The 23759-nt window shown below is 31.8% G+C and overlaps 1 protein-coding gene across 1 annotated transcript; it reads right to left on the bottom strand.

Moving 5' to 3' along the window:
* Positions 1-1344: 1344 nt before the first annotated feature.
* Positions 1345-12559, bottom strand: LOC105328715 (uncharacterized). The gene is made up of 4 exons (XM_011429707.4): positions 11759-12559; positions 3979-4416; positions 3350-3562; positions 1345-3166 (listed from the first exon to the last, which is right to left on the bottom strand). The coding sequence occupies exons 2-4, from the start codon at positions 4414-4416 to the stop codon at positions 2909-2911; spliced, it is 909 nt and encodes a 302-aa protein (XP_011428009.1). The 5' UTR covers positions 11759-12559; the 3' UTR covers positions 1345-2908.
* Between the last annotated feature and the right edge of the window lie 11200 nt (positions 12560-23759).

Below are 23759 nucleotides of genomic sequence, written 5' to 3'. Positions count from 1 at the left end.
CTCGAGAATGCCTTGATCGATTTTAAAACATATTACATATTCTGAATCAGTAAGACGGTCACTATAAGGTGTAAAAATTTCAAAAAAAAATATTAAAAAATAAAAAAGTCGAAAAATTCAATTTTTTCAAATTTCCTTCCGGTGACGACCGGAAGTGACGGCGGACATTCTCATGACCGAGGTGCACCAGAAAAACGCTAGATCTATCATCTCTGAAAATTTCAGCTCTATATCTTTACTCGTTTTTGAGAAACCCGATATACAAAATTGACTTTTTAAAATCGTAAACGGACGATAACTTCTGACCGGAAGTGTTTTTTCAAAAATGACAAAAAATGTATCAGCTTTAGATAAAAACACGTTTATATTGAAAATTTGAGCGAAATCGACCCAGCCATCTCCGAGAAATCGTCTGCACAAAATCGGTAAGAAAAAAAAAGAATAATAATAATAACAACAACAAGGGTTTAGAAATTCGTCACCGATCTTGAGATATCTGAGAAAAAAAAGTTTTAGGGGCCAGTCCCTTACCTCCTTATTGGAGCCGCTGAACCAAGTTTTGAAGGTTGCATTTTGTAAATACATCATTTTGAGTATCTTTTCTTCTACACTGCATTTCAAAACATTTTCCTTTTTGAGATATAGCTGGTCATAGTTTGTGGACCCTTGACCCCTAAAAAATCCTTATTCCATAACACATGAAATCAAAGTACTGAAAGTACTGAAACGAGGTGACGTTTAACGCAATGAGATTGTAAATGCAATTCAATTATACATCAACTCATTCAATAAAGTCCAGACCAGATGTCTGAGATAGATTAATGAATAATGTGTGTTGATTAGTACTTTTATCTCATTTTATTTTTTTTATTCAATGAAATTTGTCATAATTTTGTAAAATGCCTATAGTACACATTGAATAATTTAAGTCAAAGTTAATGTTTGGAGTACAGACATCTTAAAATGAGAACATTCACTTAGACTGAGGACCCAAGACCCTTAAAGACATTGAGTAATGCAATACATAACAGATTGCTGAAAGTCGCTATAATTTGATTTTGCCATGGTCCTATAAATGCTTTAATTAATGAAATAAATAACTTTTGAGTCTAATGATATTCAAATAAGAGAACCAATTATAATGTTCAAATATCTATAAAATGCAATTTCTGTCATCTCTAAAATTCACCAGATAAAATTGAATGCCTTATTACTTAACTCTAACAGTCAGCCTGGTGTTCCATACATTTTGTATTGAAAAGTTAAGTTTTTATTGCTTGGAACAAAAAGCACATTCATTTAAGATAATTTTTCCCCTCTGATACAAAGGAACAACAATGATAATATGGTTTTTATGCTGTATTTAATGCTAAAGATCAAATTATGCATTGCAAAATGTACAAGCTGAGGTAAAATGGTCATTAGACATCAGGTTGTTTATATTATATCAAAATAAAGCAGTCTTACATGTAGAGAATCTTAATGGATTTAATTCAATTTTTAAGAAACAGGTATCCAAAATGAGTCAATTTTTTTGTTAGAAAGTCTGATCTTTAGCTCTGAAACACTAAGTTATCAAATATTTTGGTTGTCAACACTAGACAAAGTGCTGTTGCAGATTGATAACACAATAAGAGTATACTGTTATGTATTTGAGCATAAACGAAAAATCTAATTTACCATAGTTCTAAATGATTGCAGACGACAAAACATGCGACAAGAAAATCTACAAACTACAGTCATTTCAATACCAGAAGTGGAAACTATCATTTTATGTACAAATTACAGTCTTTCAATACTAAGAAAAGAAGTAACAATCAGAAGTACATTGTTCACAACCACAAATTACAAAAGTTTCTATTTGGTATGTAATTATAAAAGCAAAACATATAAACATAAGCAAGAATGGAAATAAAAAAAATGTAAAAACAAGGAAAAGCTATAAAGTTATTTACATAAGAGACAATGTTTTGTTATGAAGAGGTCATTGGAGTTAAATACCAAAACATTAAAAGTGCAAAAAAAGTATGAGACACTTTATGGGGTTGTCATCAAAATTGGATTTCAGGTCAATAGAAGGCAAAGGGGGACAATAAAAAAAAAAGGGTAGTATAAAGGCTTGTGAATTTGATTGTTGCATTAAAATTACAAGAGACAGACAACATGTCTGTTTATGTACAAACCTTTTCAATAAGGCTAAAAGCAGCATTGCTCATGATAGACAGTAAAAATGAGAATTTTAAGTTCTCTAAAATAAACATAATGAGGGTATAAATGTTTTGTAAAGATTAAGAAAAGCAAAAAAATACAGCATTTTGGAAAGGAATCTTAAATTCGGACAAGTTCTGCCAAGTCTTGGGTTGAATACATGTAGCTTATATAATGCAGAAATAGTTCTATGTACATTTACGTTTTACAAAAGGAAAGGAAAGAAGCATGTCATAACACAGACATGTTATCCCTGAAATGTTGGCACTGTGTATATATTCACTAGAACACATTTTGGCACAAAGATAGGATTATACGTTGCTTATAAACATATAAAGAATGGCAGTGAAGAATATGACACAAAATTCTTCTAAAGTTGTAGAAAAAATACAATTATAGCCAAAAAAAAAATGGCAATATGAAAAATACTGATACGTAAGACTTGACAATTAAAAAATCTCATAAACATGTGTTTCTTAACTTTTTATAAAATATGTATAGGTCTATTTACAACACCAAATAGTTAAATTGATGAAATGAGTTTAAATCAAAGATGGTAAATAGTACAACACCAATATACCGGTAAGTCAGAAAACAAACATAATTTCATAATGTGGTTTGAATTACACATCAAGAAATAATTTGGTGTATTTCAAAACATCATAATTTTCCATTGGTTGAATGAACTTTATATCTTTGTTCAGTCCTCTTTCTCCATTTGATCAATAATATGAATGGTGGTGTCTTTGATCTTAAACACACATTTCATAGGTATTCTGTTCTGCAAATTTTCTTCAATATCCTCAAGTTGGCAACTCAGAGTGTCTGCTATCATCTGAACTGGTGCTTCGAGTTCTTGAAACTCATCTCCATTGCACAACAAAATCGACACAGTTAGTTCTTTCATTTCAAATCCAATGGCAGATCCCTTTACTACCGTCATTGGGACATCACATTCCTGCAATTAGATAACAGAGTTATTGAAAATATATTTTTCAAAAATTATCAAAATACAGCATAAACAAAATTTAGTTTACAACAGCAAATTCAATTTTCTATCTGAAAAAATAGTAATAGAGATTGAATTATCAAGATTTTTAACAGTCTTAGGATGAAAACTTGTTTATTTCAAATAATTTACCTTCAAATCAGTCTTGGAGGTTGAAGATATTGAGATTTCATCATTAAATGCAGTCACAACCACATTTGTCATCTGGAGAAACTTTCCAACAAATGATGGTTCTGCCAAATCCCTCCAGAGCGAGACTTTAATGGTGTCTGTATTATCTTTAAGGCTAACAGTCTTGACAGTGACATCCTGTCCACGTACTTTCACAGTTTTTGCCATGTCCTCCTACAATCATTCAAAAGTCAAAAATAAAAATCATTAAATCATTAAATATTGGTAACATTGTCAAATTTGTCAGCATTTTGCAAACACAAATAATAGTAATAAAAGCAAATGCTTGCACAAATGCATGTATTGTTTTTCAGTGAAACTGCAATTTTGATATTAAGAATTATTTATAACAAAGTCGAATTATTTTCTGAATTAAAATGTACTAATATCCCTAAAGATTAAATCAATCGGAAACTCCTTTTCTTCATTTTCTTAGAACTATACCAATATGCATTATGTACAGTGTATCAGAATGCAAGATAAACTTAATAATGATTAACAATATTTTTTTTAATTGATGAATAATACATAATCATGCAAAGACTAAGCATAAACATATAACTAGTATATTTAAATATAATTAAGCTTACCGAAATGATTCTCCCCTTCACAGAGACTAGTGTCTTGACAGGGGATCTCTTAACATCTCTGAGGGCAAGAGTTGCTGCAGGGGGTGGGTTTGCGATGGCTGCCCCCTTCTCTATCAGATGTTCTGGCACATCCATCTGCGCCGTTTTCAAGACTTTTGTGGTCTTTGTGATTACAACTGTTCCTTCATTTTCATTCTTGAATATGTAATTCATTAGAATGATGGTGGCTGATGCTTGCATGTTGTTTAGTTTCGAAGAGTCATACACCATTCCCTTGATGGCATCAGTTGTGTCAGCTAATCCGACGACTGTGTATTCCTTTTTCTCTCCATCTGTTACATACTTTTGAGTAGTACCAATGGCACACACTTTAAGTTTTAGTGGAAGCGAGTAGGGTTTTGCTCCTTTGTTTCCCTTTAATTTTGTTACCGTCAACATCTAAAAATATATAAAGGATATCAATTTTTGATTAAAAACAATAACCACATATTGATGCATATAAAATGTTTTGATATATACTTTTTTGTACTGGGTTTTGAATCTCAATGGATTATATTTAACAAGAGTAAAATCATTTTAATGTAATATACAGAGGTTTATGATCCGAATAATAAGATTCTAGTGTACCCCACCCTTCAATGTCAGACTGGGCAAAACTGGTGTAAAAGTGGTCTAAAGCTGAACCATAATCAGTTGTAGAATTAGTAGGCAAGTGTTCAAGTTTCAAATTATCTGACATAAACTGAACAAGGGTTTCTGAATTGGTCGAAAGATTGTCGATATTGAAATCTCCTGTCACTATGATAGGATTTAAGTACATTCTAAGATATTGTTCGAATACGCTTGAAAGGACATTCTTTAACACCGTAAAATTCTCTTTAGGTGGAATGTGCATGAAAATTAACTTTACTGATTTTCCATTGCACAATATCACATCAATCAAGAAGACTTGGATGTTATCAAACATTTCTCTTCTGCAATCAAGAATTTCAAGTTGGTCCTTAATATAGAGAGCAAGGCCATATGAGGATCTTTGTTCACTGTTGCATGGATGATCAAATCTGTACAAAGTATACCCTGGTAGTGAAAAACTTTCATCTCTATCTGATTCTATGAGACGGGTTTCTGATAAAGCTAAAACATCCGAAGTAAGGAGATTGAAATCTTTTTTCAAATCATCTATGTGTTTATGAAGTGATCTTATATTGAAAAAGGAAAACACAGTGGTTTCTGCATTTCGTTCTACCAAGTTTTGCACACAACATTTTATTGTAGCTTGTTCTCGAAGCCTGGTCATTTCTTCCAAAACACAAGATGACAGTTTTATTTTATTTTCATTAAGTTGGATAATGTGCAGGTTTTCAATATGAGTCACCCTACTTAATCCAACATAATGCATGTGATCATTTTTTCTGGTACCAAAATGCACAACAGCAGCTTTAAGAGTTGATCCTTGAGCCTTGTGAATTGTTTTTGCTGCACCTAATCTTAGTGGAAATTGTTTTCTTTTTATTTGATAAGTGCCATAGTATTGAATTTTGAATAACCTTGTAATTTCCAAAATTGGAGTCCAATTTTTCTCTATGCCACTTTTATACAATCTTTTATACTGTGTTCGGATCTCTCTACCAATCTTTTCATCATCAAATTGAACCCAAATTATGCTACATCTAGTTGATCCTTCAACACGGTAGTCAAATTGTTTAATGACACAGGATGCTCCATTTGTGATTCCATCTTGAACATTTACATTGCTCGTTATTTCTGCAGCAATTCCTATGACTAAGAACAATTCTGCAGACAAGCCCATAGTCTTGGCATAATCATCTGGAATTCTAGACAAAACTTTTGCTTTCACATTTTCATCACATGAACTAATGACCCAATCAATAGCTTTGATGCACACTTTTTCAGAATTATCAGCTTTATTGTAAATGTCATAGTTGTACTGTGTGACTTCATTTCTTGTGGTAAACAAGTGAGGTACATTTGAGATCTCTTGACATTCTTCCTTAACACAAGTTTTTAATAAACTCAGATCTTCCTCAGTTTGATTTCCCTCTCGTATTCTATTGAGAAGTTCTGCAAAAATTTTGTCATCTCTTTGACGCATGATTACAGTTAATTCAAACAACTTGAAGTTGTCTCTCCATAAATTTGCAGCCAGTGGTCCATACCCTTTGTTTGATTGAGTAAATATCCAGTTGTCCATAACAGGTCTTAACTGAAATAGATCACCAACAGTAACAATACTTGTTCCACCAAATGGTAAAGTACAACCTTTTATTTCTTGTAGTCTGAGATTGATGAAATTGAACATATTGTGTCCAACCATTGAAATTTCATCAATGAAAATTACCTTTAGAGATATGAACTTTGTACGCAAAGTATTTAACTGTTGCATGTCTAAAGGTTTGTATGCAAATCCTCTACCAACTGGAATGCAGAAAGCAGAGTGGAGTGTTGTTCCATTGATGTTATGGGCAGCTTTTCCTGTTGGTGCACAAAGCATAACATGTATATTGTCTGGATTTTCATGAATACGATGAGAATAATATTTCAACAAAGCCTGATAAAGAGCTCTTGTGAGATCACTTTTCCCGACACCTGCCCCTCCAGATAAGAAAGCATATAAGGGTTCTGTTTTTGTCTTCAGCCAGTGTAATACGTGGTTAAAAAACTCTTTCTGTTGTTCATTTAGGTCCCTTATCATTTCTCTATATGAAAAATCATTCATTTCACCCAATTGTGTGATATCCTCTTCATCAATTTGTTTTCTCTGAACTCCAAATTCTAGTCCTATATCATACAACGGTGCCTGTTTTCCTGGGTCAAAACAGCCCCATTGTTCTGAGAGTGTTGTTTCCTTTTCCCTATCTAGTTCTTCTTCATGTTCATTATTTGGTGCAACAAAATCTACACACAAATCTTCTGCATCAATACCATGAAGAGCCCTTTCCACATCAGCCACAATTTGTCCCCCATGCTGATATTTTTGAAGTTTTTTATCTATGTCTGCTTTAAACTCTATGTATCTTTCTTCAAAGGATCGCGTTACATTGACCAAATCTTTTTCTTCATTTCGCCAAGGTGTGAACAGCATCAATAACTCTTGGTAGTGCTTTTCTGAGTCTGTCTCCCTATCAAAGTTAACCCACCTTAATACATGAGGTTTGCTTCTTTTAACAATTTCTGTTCCATTTCTAAATAAATAACTTTGAGCAAATTCACACGACTCTGTTGAAATAGTGATTGAATCATCTGAACAAATATCATCTGCTACATCCTCAGGCAATTCATCACAAGTACTTGCAGTGTTCCTTTCATTCTCTTTTTTATACTTTACTTGAAACCATGCTACAAAGTCTGCAAGACAAATTCCTTCTAATATCTTTGGTCTTTGTTGGTACAATTTTACGATGTTACCAGATTCAACATCAGTACTATCATTTTTCAGCTCTTCTAATGCATGCATTGATTTCAATAACACAACACGGTCCTCAATAGGAGTTGTATTAATGAAAGTGACTGATCTTGATGTATGACGTAATGGTATTTGAAGGACTAGGTATGCTGCCTCTTGAGCTCCAATTTCAACATGTGACAGGAATTTGTTGCCGATACGTCTAACTTGTTGACGAATATTTGAATCATTTTGTCTAGCCTCTTCACAAGCTTGACGCAACAGATTTGACATTCCTCTTTGACCCTTTGAAACGTATGACACTATGTATGTACCACAAGCATATCCATCTGTAATAAACTGAATATCTAAATTTGCTTGCCAGCTTTTTAAGAGTTCACTGTTGAACGCATTTATTCTTACCTCATTTGGTTTTCTTTTTAGAAAAATTTTCTCTTGATTAAGAGAAGACCTCAAGGCATGGATGTATCTTTCTAAATTTATTTGCAACTGTGACAAAATACTCTCAAATGATAGTTCAGCCTGATATTCTTTGAAACTAGAAGAATTGAGATATTCTACAACTTTCTGGTAGTCTGTAGCTGCTTGAGTGTAATGTTCATCCTCCTCCTCTAAAGGTGATAAAACAACAGTGTAAGGCATTGGTGGTATTGGAAAATTGAATCTGCAAATTGGTTTGTTCTTCTTCATGCAAGTTCTTGCATGGCGATGAGTTTGATAATTTATCAGGTGAGGATCTGCACTTTGTGCATCACAAGTTATATACTTGTCAACAAATTCTGCAACTTCTTCATATGTGTTCTCTTGAACTGTAGGGGCATCTTTTATCCACACCAACATATGAACATGAGGTGATCCTCGTTGCTGAAACTCAATCCTATAGAAATAGTCCTCAATAATACCAATAGGATGTGTTTGGTGACATAAAACCTCAGCAAAAAATTTTTGAAATCTAAAATCAAAGTATCTTGCACATGTGACTGGGTCAGATTTAATTAATTTACTTTTCTGTTCCCAACTCATGCTACTTATTTCCTCATCTGTGTAAGACATATTTTCAACTAACTGACCTAAAGTTTTCAAAAGGGGAATCCATTTAGTTTCTGCTGCAGAAAAGGAACAAAACCATGTGGGTATTCCAAGTTGGCGAATCATGGCAAAAATATCTTTTTTAGCTTTTTCCCAATAGGGTGGTGAGCCACGCAAAGATCGAAGGACATGAAATCCTTCATTCAAACGAACTATTGAATCTGCTGTTTGGGAGTCAAGTATTTGAGCAGCTGTATATTTCTTCCCTTGAAGTTTACATTTTCTCATTGCAAGCATCACTTTGTCCTGAATTTGTTTAAGCTGTAGTTTTTTCAGCTTAAAAAACAAATTAGGAATACATTTTGCACACCGTCTATCCACATTTCTCAATTCCCATTTGCAAATACTACTGTAATGCACTGGAACTCTTCTGGTATTATTATCTGCTCTTGCTTCGCCACAATATATGACAGGAAATGCTAAAAATTCTGCATTTTTGTCCTGAAATATACTTAATGGGCTATTACATTCACCAGGTGCAACACTTAAAATCTGATTAAATCCTCTGAAGTCTACACTTTGCATAACAGTATCCATATTGCCTGTTGGTCGGTCATCTACATTCACTTCTTCGGTCCAGTCATCTTCAATACTGTCCCTTGCATCAGTGCTACAAATATCTTCACTGTCATCTTCTGTATCAGAACACTGCAATTCCCAGTCTTCATTCAGTTCAATTCCCTCTGCTTGAAATAAACTACTATTTTGTAATAACCACTTAGTTGCATTTAATACTTTATTAGGACGTACATTTTCAAACGATATTGAATGCTTAAACATCAAATTTCGCTTGAACTTCAAAGGTATTGTTTCATCTTCACTTTGAAGCCTTGGGAGTTTCTGAATTGTTGTGGCAACATCAGCAGGAACATTTACAACATTGCCAGTTATGCTTAACTGTCCTCCTCTGGGTTTTTCTCTCAACTGCATAAAGGGTATTCTCGGAGCAACAAGTCGTTCTTCTAATGGAGTCAGGTCCAACTCAGGTGGTCTTTTAGGAAAACTAAATCCATTCATTAAAGAACATGGTGGGACTTTCCCTTCTTTCAAATATTTATGACAAGTGTTGCAAATTATATCACACTTTTGAATGTCATATTGACAGAGAACATGCTCGGGTATTCCAGTAGCTTTTCTAACTGAATGTTTGAACCAAGTTTGACAACAGGTTTTACAAACACAACTTGGACCAGTATTCACAGAGGCATGAAATTTGCTTATCATTTTGTCGTAATTGCAATTTTTTGGTAAACCACAAATATTTGAGAGGTTGTTATCACATAATGAACTGTTACATTCGGGTTCATCTCTTGTGATGTTACATGTTTCACATTCGGGTTCATCTCTTGTGATGTTACATGTTTCACTCATTTCAGCATCCAAATTCAACAATTTCTCTCTTTTGCTTTTTTTACCTTGCTTTATTATAACCCTGTGCAGCTCAAAAGGTGAGCTTCCATTAATCTGGTATACCTTTTTCAATAGCTTTTGAAAGTTTGAAAATCCACATACTGTCAATAAAACAGCGCTACAGTCTGGATTAGCATTGCCTTCACTATCACGTGCATGAGGATCAAACAGATAAAACTTTGAATTCATTGTAAATATTGCAACTGCACTGCCTTTGCATGTGAAAATTGCACCACCTCCCATCTGTTGATTTGCAAAACAGAGATTCAAGGCAGAAGCAAGTGAAAGGTAAGGACCATTGTCTTGAAAACCATCAATCATATCTCCAGAATAAACATTTGTCATCGATACATGTGTTATTTTTTCCTGGAGGAGAAAAATATTAGGCAAATCTTGTGGATGGAGATATGAATGATTACATGAAATTCTGACATGTCTGTACATCAAGTCACCCTTTTGTAGCACAAAATGAGTATCCTCTGGAGTCCACACTTCTAATGATTTGTTATTTATTTCTTTATGAACAATACAAAGAAGTGAATTTGCTACACATTGCCTACCTCTGCTTTCCTCAGAAAAACAATTTGATCCTTGATGAAAGTTAGCCGTAACACATTTCTCTATTATTATCTCACTTTTCCTTATTCTTTTTCTTGATTTATGTTGTTCCTTATTGTTTTTTCTCTTGAAATTTTCCATCTTGATCTGAGAAATTTCTTTAAAAACCTTGCGACACCTTATTTATCATATCATTAAAAAGTTATTAATTGCAATATTGTTGCCAGCTTTTGAGTTTTTCCCCCATCATGTACTAATTTAAAACAGGTTGCCATTAAATTTAAACATACTTGCAAATAACATTCCCTAGTGATTAACCGAGTAAAACAATGCAATAATAGACAACATAATATATACTACTACATGTATAACTCTCAAAATAAAATTATTCCTTGAAAGATCATTGATTGTCTCAACTTTTCTATGATAATCATTGTTGATTTCTTAGCAAATCATACAATATGTCAACTCTTGTTTCCACTGAATTTTTCAACTTTTGCATGATAGATGTTCAGTATGTACAATGTGTTTTCTATTCAACTCTTGTTAATTCATCTCCTGATTTTGTTCAGCTCTTGTAATATACTTTTGACACAATCTTGTTTTCATACAATATGTCAACTCTTGCTTCCACTGAATTGCTCAACTCTTGCAAAGATCAACTCTTGTTAATTCATCTCCTGATTTTGTTCAGCTCTTGTAATATATTTTTGACACAATCTTTTTTTCATACAATATGTCAACTCTTGCTTCCACTGAATTGCTCAACTCTTGCAAAGATATTCAGTAAACAATGTTTTCTATTCAACTCTTGTTAATTCATCTCTTGAATTTGTTCATCTCTTGAAATAAATGACACAATATTCTTGATTTTTTTTTAAATTTTGTATTATCCAAAACCTTTGAATTCTACTAATAAAAAGCTCTAAATAATTTAACGTTATATCTGATAATCAAGGGGAAAAACTCAACCCAGCATATCGATATATATATTCCTTTAAAAAATTCTGAACAACAAAATATCGTATATTTCCCAATATCGAAGTAAGTATTACATACAACGTGTGCAAGACAATATACTTATTCTTATTTAGAATAATAATTATTCCATAATTCAAAACCCTACATAACAAATAATTATGACTTTAACGAACGCGTCTCAAACCAAAACATGTCAATAGGGCAGCGAAAGTTAACACGAATTTCATTCAGCCCCCCCATTCAGCCTTCAAATAAATAATATACATATAAGATCGTTCTTTATATATCTTTTGATATTGGAATTAAAGCTAAATATACCTTGGATGGGCTTGGATAATATGTGGAAGGGCACAATGCTGAAAACTTCGGTTGTATTCCTCGGTTGTAAATCTACGATGGCGTGGTTCTGTTTTGTCAACAACTCGGCGTGGCGCGCATGATTATTTAAAAGTAGAGCGAATATCAGCAATGCAGTTCTATATTATCTAAACACAGACACTTTTCACTTATCTGTATTTGTTGCTTTTGAATTTCCTACGAAACTAATTAATTTAAGCATATATCGCTCTTTTGTGTACACAACAATAATGGACTAATTTGTTTGGGGAAGTTATTCGGCTAATTAGCATATTTTCCAGACAGAAGCGCGGGAAACGACGTTTCTTCCCAGAATCCACTACGATACACTGTAAACAAATACTGGATCGTGCAATCATGCTGTCCGATTAATACTTTTATTGGATATGCGGTGTCATAATAATTGCGCACATGGATTGACTATTATAAATCATGACATTTAAGAACATGTTCATTTAGTAACAAATAATCCCTTTTTCAACGCCAATTTTTACATTTCCTCGCGGACTCTTTTTTATAACGAAAGGATAAAAGTAAACAAATTAAAATTCAATCATTTACTGCTTTTTCTGAATCAGAACGATAACAAGTTTTCATATCAGTTTTGAAAAGGATCAAATATTCTTTCACTATCTAGCAACAGATGTATGTAAAATTCGTCAAATGAAAAATATTTAACCAAAATGAATATAGCAGTAAATTGGCGGAAAGACATTTGGAATTGAACGCTGACTAAACGAGGTTGACTACGTCACCTCGTAAAAATCATCACATTACTTGGATACAGAACTGTAAGATAAACATATTTGCTTCTTCATTAAATTTCCCTCAGTAAAGAGCTACAGATGAAACATTTTAGAGCCCTTTAGTTTCCTAATTTTAGGGGCCAGCCCCTTTTTTGATATCAAATAAAAGGTCAATTGAATCTCAAAACATTTTGTTAAACAACTGTTTAGAAATTCGTTACCGTTTTTGAGATATATGGGAAAGAACGTTTAAGGGGCTGATCCCTTAACTCCTTATAGGGGCCATTTAACGAAATTTTGAAAATTGCATCTTTTTAAGTACATCTTTCTGAGTATCTTTTCTTCTTTACTGCATTCCAAAGTATATTTCCTTTCTGAGATATTTGTGATCAACATTCTATAATTTTGGCCCCTAAAAAACCCTTATTATGTAACACATGATAAAATCATTACATTGCTTGGATACATTACTGTAAGATAAACATATTTGCTTCTATAACCGTTCACAAAATATCCCTCAGTAAAGGGCTACAGATTAAAGACTTTAGAGGCCTTTGGTCCCCTAATTTAAGGGGCCAGCCCCTTTTTCTTGGTATCAAATAAAAGGTCATTTTATTCTACACAAATTTTGTTCAACAAGTGTTTCAAATATCGTTACCGTTTTGGAGATATATGAGAAAGAAGGTTTTAGGGGCCGGTCCCTTAACTCCTTTTAGGGGCCGTTTAACGAAATTTTGACGGTTGCATTTTGTTGAGAACATCATTTTGAACAACTTTTCTTCTGTACTGCATTACAAAATATTTTTCCCTTCTGAGATATGGGTGATCAAAACTTTTGACTTTTGGCCCCTAAAACCCCTTAATTACGTAACACATGATAAAATCATTACATTACTTGAATACATAACTTTAAAATAAACACATTTGCTTCTACATCATTTTTCAAAATATCTCTCAGGAAAGGGCTACAGATTAAAGACTTTAGAGGCCTTTGGTCCCCTAATTTAAGGGGCCAGCCCCTTTTTCTTGGTATCAAATAAAAGGTCATTTAATTCTACACATATTTTATTCAACAAGTGTTTCAAATATCGTTACCGTTTTGGAGATATATGAGAAAAAAGGTTTTAGGGGCCGGTCCCTTAACTCCTTTTAGGGGCCGTTTAATGAAATTTTGAAGGTTGCATTTTGTTGAGAACATCATTTGAAACAACTTTTCTTCTGTATTGCATTACAAAATATTTTTCCTTTCTGAGATATGGGTGATCAAAATTTTGGACTTTTGGCCCTTCAAAACCCTTAATTACGTAACATATGATAAAATCATTACATTACTTGGATACATAACCGTAAGATAAACATATTTGCTTCTATAACATTTCACAAAAAATTTCTCAGTAAAGGGCTACAGATAAAAGACTTTAGAGGCCTTTGGTCCCCTTATTTGAGGGGCCAGCCCCTTTTTCTTGATATCACATGAAAGGTCCTGTAAATATTAACCTTTCTTACATTACATGTTTTAACAAAATATTTTTCAGAAAAGAGATAAACAAAGAAAACAAGGAAAAAATACGACATTTTTTTAAACTCAATTTTCGGGTCCAGGCGAGCTTCGGCGCCTTTCAATCCAGTTCAAAATGAAAATAAAATTGCAAATCTACAATCTTTTGTCTACCATTCCATGAAAGTTTGAACTCAATATCTGTTATAGTTTAGGAGAAGTTAGAGTAACAAGCAACCCCTCTAAAAATCGCTAAAACGTCAATATCTCAAAAACAGAAGTGACGTCATCAATATAATAAAAAACCTATAAGATTTCGATCACTATCTATCTTATCGGAAAGTTTCATGACAATCGGTTGAGCCGTTTCTGAGAAATCGCGTGCACAAAATTTGTAAGAAAAAAAAATAATAATAATAATAGGGAAAAAGAAACCGAACGAAAACAATAAGGTCTTCCGTTGGAAACGGAAGACCTTAATAATAATAGGGAAAAAGAAACCGAACGAAAACAATAAGGTCTTCCGTTGGAAACGGAAGACCTTAATAAGAAACAGTACGAAAACTATAAGGTCTTCCGTTGGAAACGGAAGACCTTAATTATTACTCATAATGATCATTGATCTAATATAAATTATCAGAACATCCTTTGCCATCTTCTTTTTCAATCCCTCAAGTAATTGTTGCAGCACTAATAAACTCATACATCTGCATTTTATTTAATTATAATTTAAATGAATTTTCAAATAATGCATAAAGATGAGAATGTTGAAATTAATTATTTTTTAAAATCAAGTGTATATATACATGTAAAAATATAATCATGCGAATGTACTTGTAAGTAATGATCCATGTGTTGATTAATTATATACTATATTTATGATTGCTTGCAATTTTCTTAGCTGCAAAATAAAAATAAAAGTACTTCTAACTATAAATATGATGGTCAGAATCCCAATTGATGTAGTTTCCATTTCTCCATTGCTTAAAATGCCAATTCACTCAATAAAAAAACTTGAACTTTTCATTCATGGATGAACCCATATGCTTATAACCATGCAGTTTGAAGAAAAGTTTAAAATACTCTTAGAAACTTACCTGGAAACTGTTACTCAGCATACAAGGTTATTTTTTAGTTATATATACACACTTTTAATACCAAATAAGACTTATTTCTTGTAATAGAACTGTATTTGAAAAACTCTACTCCCCTTAGATCAAAGTATTTGCGTGGCTGCTAATTTCATTCCATATTTCCTGTTTAACTGTCATCAAGGATCAGGAATTTTCAAATTATCTTCTTTAAAACTTCACAATCTATATAATACAAGTACCCGATATGATATTATAACAATTAATTAACATGCAGTATTTACAAAAATACAATTCCTGCATTTTACCAATGCAGAGAATTTTTAAACATGTTCATCCTATTAGCAAGTTTGTATTTAAAGTTATGTTTACTTTCCTAATGCATAATAGTTCATTCCTTTTATTGTTTCATGGCAATTAACAGTTTTTGCTGAATCGGAACCGCTCATTTATATAGAACCCAGCATAGGAGTTAAGCATGAAACATATCTTCTCAGCAGAAAAAAATATTACTTTCATCAAGTACGCTTTAAATTCATTACTTATCCCAAATGTCATAAAATTTGATGCTGATTTCAAAAGTTTATAATAATTATAAATCTTAAGGTATGTGAACTTCAAGAGATAATTAAAGTAAATTAAGGTAACTCCTATCATAATACAATGGACCCCACAATACAATTTAATAAACATGATTTTTAAGGGTTTTCCTGGGTAGGCGGAATTCATTGTTATTTTTTGGTTCTCTTTATGAAATTTGTAATTCTAAATACAACAGGGGAAGTGACTCTTACTCCCGACACCCCTATAGATCAGTGCGTGTAATGGCAAATTTTTTAAACTCAAATTTTTGAAGAAATAAAAAGTTAAAAGATCTGTGAATCTGATATTCACAGTCCTATTCCTATATCCCACGACAATTACTGGCATAAAGACCAGTAAATACAAGCCAATTTAAAACAATACCTAGCAAAACAATACCTACATGCATTTTTATTCATTGATGTAAGCATACTTGGAAAAATAATCCCCTAAAACAGTAGAACAATTAGTTAGGTAACATATTTCAACTTTCTTAATAGCTAGCAGGAAACTTATCAGAACGTAACAAAATTCTCTACTCCAAAAATTTAGAAACTATACCTCTGACTGTTGATTGTATCCCCTACATGTATGAATGCATTCTACATAAATGTACATGAAACAAACAGTTGTGATACATGTACATGCATTTTAAAAATAAATATATGTAATCATATGTGAGGTTTTAACAATCAATTTTCCAACTTTCAAATGATACATATGTGATTTTGTGTGTGTTTTCTAAGCTTTTGTGGTGAGTTAGGGGATAAATTATATAACAGTAAATATATTTGAACCTTAAGAATGACAATAAACTGTTTAAACTGTACAAACTTTTATAACACTGCAGTAAAAATGGCCTTTTTTTGATAAAAAAAAAATGAAGTTTGGGTCGATTTTCCATGGAAACTAGTCAGTATATAGAAAGTCTGGCATATGCATTTTAAAAATAAATACATATAATCATATGTGAGGTTCTAACAATCAATTTTCCAACTTTCAAATGATACATATGTGATTTTGTGTGTGTTTTCTAAGCTTTTGTGGTGAGTTAGGGGATAAATTATATAACAGTAAATATATTTGAACCTTAAGAATGACAATAAACTGTTTAAACTGTACAAACTTTTATAACACTGCAGTAAAAATGGCCTTTTTTTGATAAAAAAAAATGAAGTTTGGGTCGATTTTCCATGGAAACTAGTCAGTATATAGAAAGTCTGGCATATGCATTTTAAAAATAAATACATATAATCATATGTGAGGTTCTAACAATCAATTTCCAACTTTCAAATGATACATATGTGATTTTGTGTGTGTTTTCTAAGCTTTTGTGGTGAGTTAGGGGATAAATTATATAACAGTAAATATATTTGAACCTTAAGAATGACAATAAACTGTTTAAACTGTACAAACTTTTATAACACTGCAGTAAAAATGGCCTTTTTTTGATAAAAAAAAATGAAGTTTGGGTCGATTTTCCATGGAAACTAGTCAGTATATAGAAAGTCTGGCATATGCATTTTAAAAATAAATACATATAATCATATGTGAGGTTCTAACAATCAATTTCCAACTTTCAAATGATACATATGTGATTTTGTGTGTGTTTTCTAAGCTTTTGTGGTGAGTTAGGGGATAAATTATATAACAGTAAATATATTTGAACCTTAAGAATGACAATAAACTGTTTAAACTGTACAAACTTTTATAACACTGCAGTAAAAATGGCCTTTTTTTGATAAAAAAAAAATGAAGTTTGGGTCGATTTTCCATGGAAACTAGTCAGTATATAGAAAGTCTGGCATATGCATTTTAAAAATAAATACATATAATCATATGTGAGGTTCTAACAATCAATTTTCCAACTTTCAAATGATACATATGTGATTTTGTGTGTGTTTTCTAAGCTTTTGTGGTGAGTTAGGGGATAAATTATATAACAGTAAATATATTTGAACCTTAAGAATGACAATAAACTGTTTAAACTGTACAAACTTTTATAACACTGCAGTAAAAATGGCCTTTTTTTGATAAAAAAAATGAAGTTTGGGTCGATTTTCCATGGAAACTAGTCAGTATATAGAAAGTCTGGCATATGCATTTTAAAAATAAATACATATAATCATATGTGAGGTTCTAACAATCAATTTCCAACTTTCAAATGATACATATGTGATTTTGTGTGTGTTTTCTAAGCTTTTGTGGTGAGTTAGGGGATAAATTATATAACAGTAAATATATTTGAACCTTAAGAATGACAATAAACTGTTTAAACTGTACAAACTTTTATAACACTGCAGTAAAAATGGCCTTTTTTTGATAAAAAAAAATGAAGTTTGGGTCGATTTTCCATGGAAACTAGTCAGTATATAGAAAGTCTGGCATATGCATTTTAAAAATAAATACATATAATCATATGTGAGGTTCTAACAATCAATTTCCAACTTTCAAATGATACATATGTGATTTTGTGTGTGTTTTCTAAGCTTTTGTGGTGAGTTAGGGGATAAATTATATAACAGTAAATATATTTGAACCTTAAGAATGACAATAAACTGTTTAAACTGTACAAACTTTTATAACACTGCAGTAAAAATGGCCTTTTTTTGATAAAAAAAAAATGAAGTTTGGGTCGATTTTCCATGGAAACTAGTCAGTATATAGAAAGTCTGGCATATGCATTTTAAAAATAAATACATATAATCATATGTGAGGTTCTAACAATCAATTTTCCAACTTTCAAATGATACATATGTGATTTTGTGTGTGTTTTCTAAGCTTTTGTGGTGAGTTAGGGGATAAATTATATAACAGTAAATATATTTGAACCTTAAGAATGACAATAAACTGTTTAAACTGTACAAACTTTTATAACACTGCAGTAAAAATGGCCTTTTTTTGATAAAAAAAAATGAAGTTTGGGTCGATTTTCCATGGAAACTAGTCAGTATATAGAAAGTCTGGCATATGCATTTTAAAAATAAATACATATAATCATATGTGAGGTTCTAACAATCAATTTCCAACTTTCAAATGATACATATGTGATTTTGTGTGTGTTTTCTAAGCTTTTGTGGTGAGTTAGGGGATAAATTATATAACAGTAAATATATTTGAACCTTAAGAATGACAATAAACTGTTTAAACTGTACAAACTTTTATAACACTGCAGTAAAAATGGCCTTTTTTTGATAAAAAAAAAATGAAATTTGGGTCGATTTTTCATGGAAACTAGTCAGTATATAGAAAGTCTGGCATGTGCATTTTAGACAGTTTAATAAGGTCTTCATTCTGGAAAATTTTTCAGCAAAATCCGTTTCTATGCGTGCCGAAAAAGTTTAAATACTTACAGAGAATGGCTCTTAAATGCTCTGAGTTAGAGTTATCTCCCGTATTCCTTTGATGAACAGAATATAAGACAAATTTTCAATGAAAATTTACACGTACTTGTAATGTCGTTTCTGAGTTTATCCAAATGTGCAAATGTGATATTGTGAAAACATAAAGAGCTTCCGTAATTAAGCATGAATGTAGTGCGCATGTGCAAGATTGTAAAATCCAAAAAATCCAGATAATTTCCGGATCTGTTAGAGGTGTTTTACAAAAATACAATTCCAAGAGTATTTATTGGCGAAGCTTGATTGAGAAAAAATAAATACAAATTGGTAATCTTCAAGTACCAATGATGTTTAAAATATATACAACATAAGCCAGTACTCTTCCGATTTCTCGGTATTAAAGCCCAAAAATTCGACTCTATTTTTTGATATAGTAGTATAGATTTGCCTTCGTTTTCTTGCCTAAATATTTGAATATGTACGTAATAAGTAATATTTGTGATTTCAAAGAATTACATTTAACATCCCCGCGTAATACCATTTATTTCCTCTTTTTTCAAAAGAGCGGTTTCCATACAATTCTCCCAAGTTTAAACCAGCCAGTACTTTTTTGTATACTGCGTCATCAAAAAGTGGTGTATAGAGCCACCTTAAATTTTAGGGGAGCATGTTACAGTCAAATTTTGTTTTTATTACCATAATGATGGCACACAAAATGTAACTTTTCATCCTGGTGAAAAACTGTATGTTTAAAATGTTTTGTCAAAACTCATTAAATTTAACAAAGAAATATGAAAAGTGTCTACGTATATTGCCACCTGAACTGTTAAAAGAACTTGAAAGTGCCTGTTGTCTTAAAATATTTCTGAAATACAGTGTACATGTAGTTGTATAAAAGCAATATCAAAAATTTCTACTTTTGTGTAGAATTATTTGAGATGTCCCTGGTTTTGATAAAAATGCTTGAGCATAATTGCGAGGTTTTGTAAGTTAACATTTTGAGGAAAATCCTTGAACCAAATTCAAATTCATTTATCCATCGAACTGTTAAGATTCATGACTTATGACGATATTTATTTCTAATATGCTGAATTAATAAACATTTTTTATACAAAAGCCAAATCATTCACAACTACACAACTCCTTCCCATATTTCTCCTGCCCGGGACAAACAATTCACGAAGCCAAAACAACAACCTTGGACAAAATATTTTCATTGATGCAAACAAAGCATTTTAAATCCAGAAGTTACAGTAATTGAGTATACATGCAGTATGGCCGTGAATAACAAATTAAAACTTGTAAAGTATGAACCTAGAATGGCTGTCATCGTTGATAATGCTTCTTCTTATACAAGAAATGTTTGTGCCATCTCAAAAGTCTAGAATACTCACCTTCTTATATATGAGTTAGAAATTAGAAATCATTCTCTGAGTATGGTGAAGTGAGTACTAGTAAATACGTATACGATGGGGTGATCAAGCCGTTCGTGTTTTATTATAAATTTGATCACATCGACCGTATTTAATCACCTCATAATATTCAAAGAATGATTCCTTATAATTGTGGACATGATAGTCCGCGCCAGCGACCTAATATTATAAACTTTTCGGCTTTTGACTGCTTGTTCTATATGCAATATATAATTGCAACTGGAAATACTTTTTTTTCATTATGAATTGTGTTAAATGCCAACCCAAATTCAATATACATGCCGAGAATTTTTTTAATAAAAATCCGGGCGGGGAGGGGGGGGGGGCAGTGCGTTGAATCTTTTCTCATAAATTGTGTTAAATTTGAACACTAGAGAAGTTTTTTTTTGGTAAAAACCGCACAACAGTTTTTTAAAAACCCTTTCTGATACAACAGCCCCGTTTTTTCCGTTCATCATTTATAAAAAAAAACCATAAAGTGTCAACACCTATAGATATATTTCAGAGGTAAAAAAATGAAAAAAAAATTGTTACTTATTTCCCTTTTTTACAAGGAAATGTGCTTTTTTGTTTACCAAAAATTAAAGCCCCAGTACACCATATTCAACAGAGCTATAGTTATGAAGCATCATCGAAAGAATTTTGATCCTGAGTTTCAAAATCCTGCAGCCATTTTTTATTCACTTTTGCATGATTTTTTTTTATTTAGATCTCACAAAAGATTCTACTGCGTTACTAGAAAATAATAGGTTAAACCATTGCATCAATTGGTTTCTTTTTTGTTTTGTTTTTGAAAACAGACAGTGTGACGGAACAACTTTGATATATTGGAAAATGAATTGCGGCAAAAATGGCCAATGGCATTTACTTTTCAAACTATATGAGACAGAAGTTGGGAGTCGAAGTACTCATTTATGATGAATATATGATAAATGACTGTTAGCGAGATTAAAATTTGAAAATTAGTGCCAGCATTTTGGATTATTCAAACAAATCAATCGTACAAAAATGAAAGTAACTAGACACGATCTCGTTGCGAGCAACGAGGAGGTCTTCCGTCCGATGGAAATATGACATCATCGACTTTGATTTTCGACAAAAAAAAAACATGATATCGAAAAAGGAGTGAAGTACTAATTTTTTTTTGTATCGCTTTTTATAAGTTCTCTTACATTGGTTTTTAAATACTTGCATTTCTTTCAATTAAGATAGAAAAGATTAAACTTGTTTACCACTGGCCCCTAAACCCCCCAATTAGGTAACGCAAGAGGAAATCATTATATTGTTAGGATATATAAACATATTATACCTAATTCAGCATAAATAACCATTCACAAAACAGCTCTTAGTAGAGGGCTATAGATAAATGAATTAATAACCCTTTGGTCCCTTAAGTTAAGGGACCAGGCCCTTTTTCTCGAAAGCAAATGAAAGGTCATTTAATTCTGAACACATTTTGTCAACAAATGTTTAGAAATTCGTTACTGTTCTTGGGAGATATGGAAAAGAACGTTTTAGGGGCTGATCCCTTATCATCTTATATGGGCTCTTTAACGAAATTTTGAAGGTTGCATATTGTTAAGAACATAATTTTGAACAACATTTCTTCTTTACTGCATTTGGAAATATTTTTCCTTTCTGAGATATGGGTGATCAAATTTTGGACTTTTGACAAAAAAAACCACAAATTACAATTCACACACGATGAAAACATTATATTTGCTTGGATACATAACTCTAAAATAAACATAAATGCTATTATAATCTTTCATAAAAGACTTTATAGCCCTTTGACCCCCTTATTGAGGGACCAGCCCCTTTTTTCTTGATATCAAATAAAAGGATATTTAATTCTGAACACATTTTGTCAACAAATGTTTAGAAATTCGTTACCGTTCTTGAGAGATATGAAAAAGAACGTTTTAGGGGCCGATCCCTTATTTCCTTAAAGGGGCCTTTAACGAAATTTTGAAGGTTGTATCATAATAAGAACATCATTTTAAACAACTTTTCTTCTATGCTGCATTTCAAAATATTTTTCCTTCCTGTGATATTGGTGATCAAATTTTGGATTTTTGGCCCCTAAAAACCCCTAATTACTATTAACACATGATAAAATCATTACATTGCTTGGATACATAACTGTAGAATAAACATATTTACTTATTGACATGTCCTAACAAAATATATTTTTCAGAAAGGAGATAAACAAAGTAAACCCGAACAAATAATGACGTATTTAAATCTCAAATTTCCGGTCCAGGCGAGCTTCAGCGCCTTTTGAGTCAGAGAAAAATGAGTGCCTAAAGACATCTAGAATCTTTTAACTACAATCCCTGGAAGTTTAAACTCAATATCTTTATAATCGTTACGGAGAAGATCCTGGGACAAGCCGACCCTCTAAAAATCGCTAAAACGTCAATATCTCGAAAACGGAAATGACGTCATCAAAATGAAAGATTACGTATGAAATTTAGATTACTATCTATCATATCCAAAAGTTCAATGAATATCGGTTCATTCGTTTATGAAAAATCGCGTGCACAAAATTTGTTGGGAAAAAAAAAGAAAAATAGCGTAGAAAAAGGTCTTCCGTTGGAAACGGAAGACCTTAATTATCATACATGTAATAGCATTCTTTGTGAATGTTTCACAACATGCTTAACCTCTAGGTTGCTGGCATTTAATTAAAATTATGCACTCAATTTAGGTAAGGGGAACAATTTATATGATATAACGATTCATGAGAGTATATTTTAAAAAAAAGAAAACTGAATAGACTAATTCTATCAATATATGTAAAATAACACATCAACAGTAGGGGACTTTCCAGCACACATTTTTAACCCGATTATGTTTAAGTATGATATAAGAAAACAACAAGTCAATAGAGCTTTTAAAATTTATATACAATTTATCATGATTAATTGATAAACAATTTCAAATAACAAATCAAATACAATGGATACACAGTTTCAACTGTTAATTGCTACAATTTTTTAGGAACGTGAACATACAGAAAAAATATGAATACAACTATATTCCTACCCTTTAAGTGTAGATATTATTTTCGCACTAAACATGTACATGTAGTAAACAAAGAACTACATGCGGGATAACGTTTTTTTATCCCTCAAAATTTAAAGTTATGAATAGAAACTTGATAATAGAAAGAATAAAACAAATATGAGTCACCTTTTAAAAAAAAAATCTGATATATGTCATAATAAATATTTCATATATTGATGATGATATGATGATCTAACCCCCC

Source organism: Magallana gigas, chromosome 8 (assembly GCF_963853765.1).
Source record: "Magallana gigas chromosome 8, xbMagGiga1.1, whole genome shotgun sequence".
NCBI classification, from domain to species: Eukaryota; Metazoa; Mollusca; class Bivalvia; order Ostreida; family Ostreidae; genus Magallana; species Magallana gigas.
This window is presented reverse-complemented; position numbering and strand designations above follow the sequence as displayed.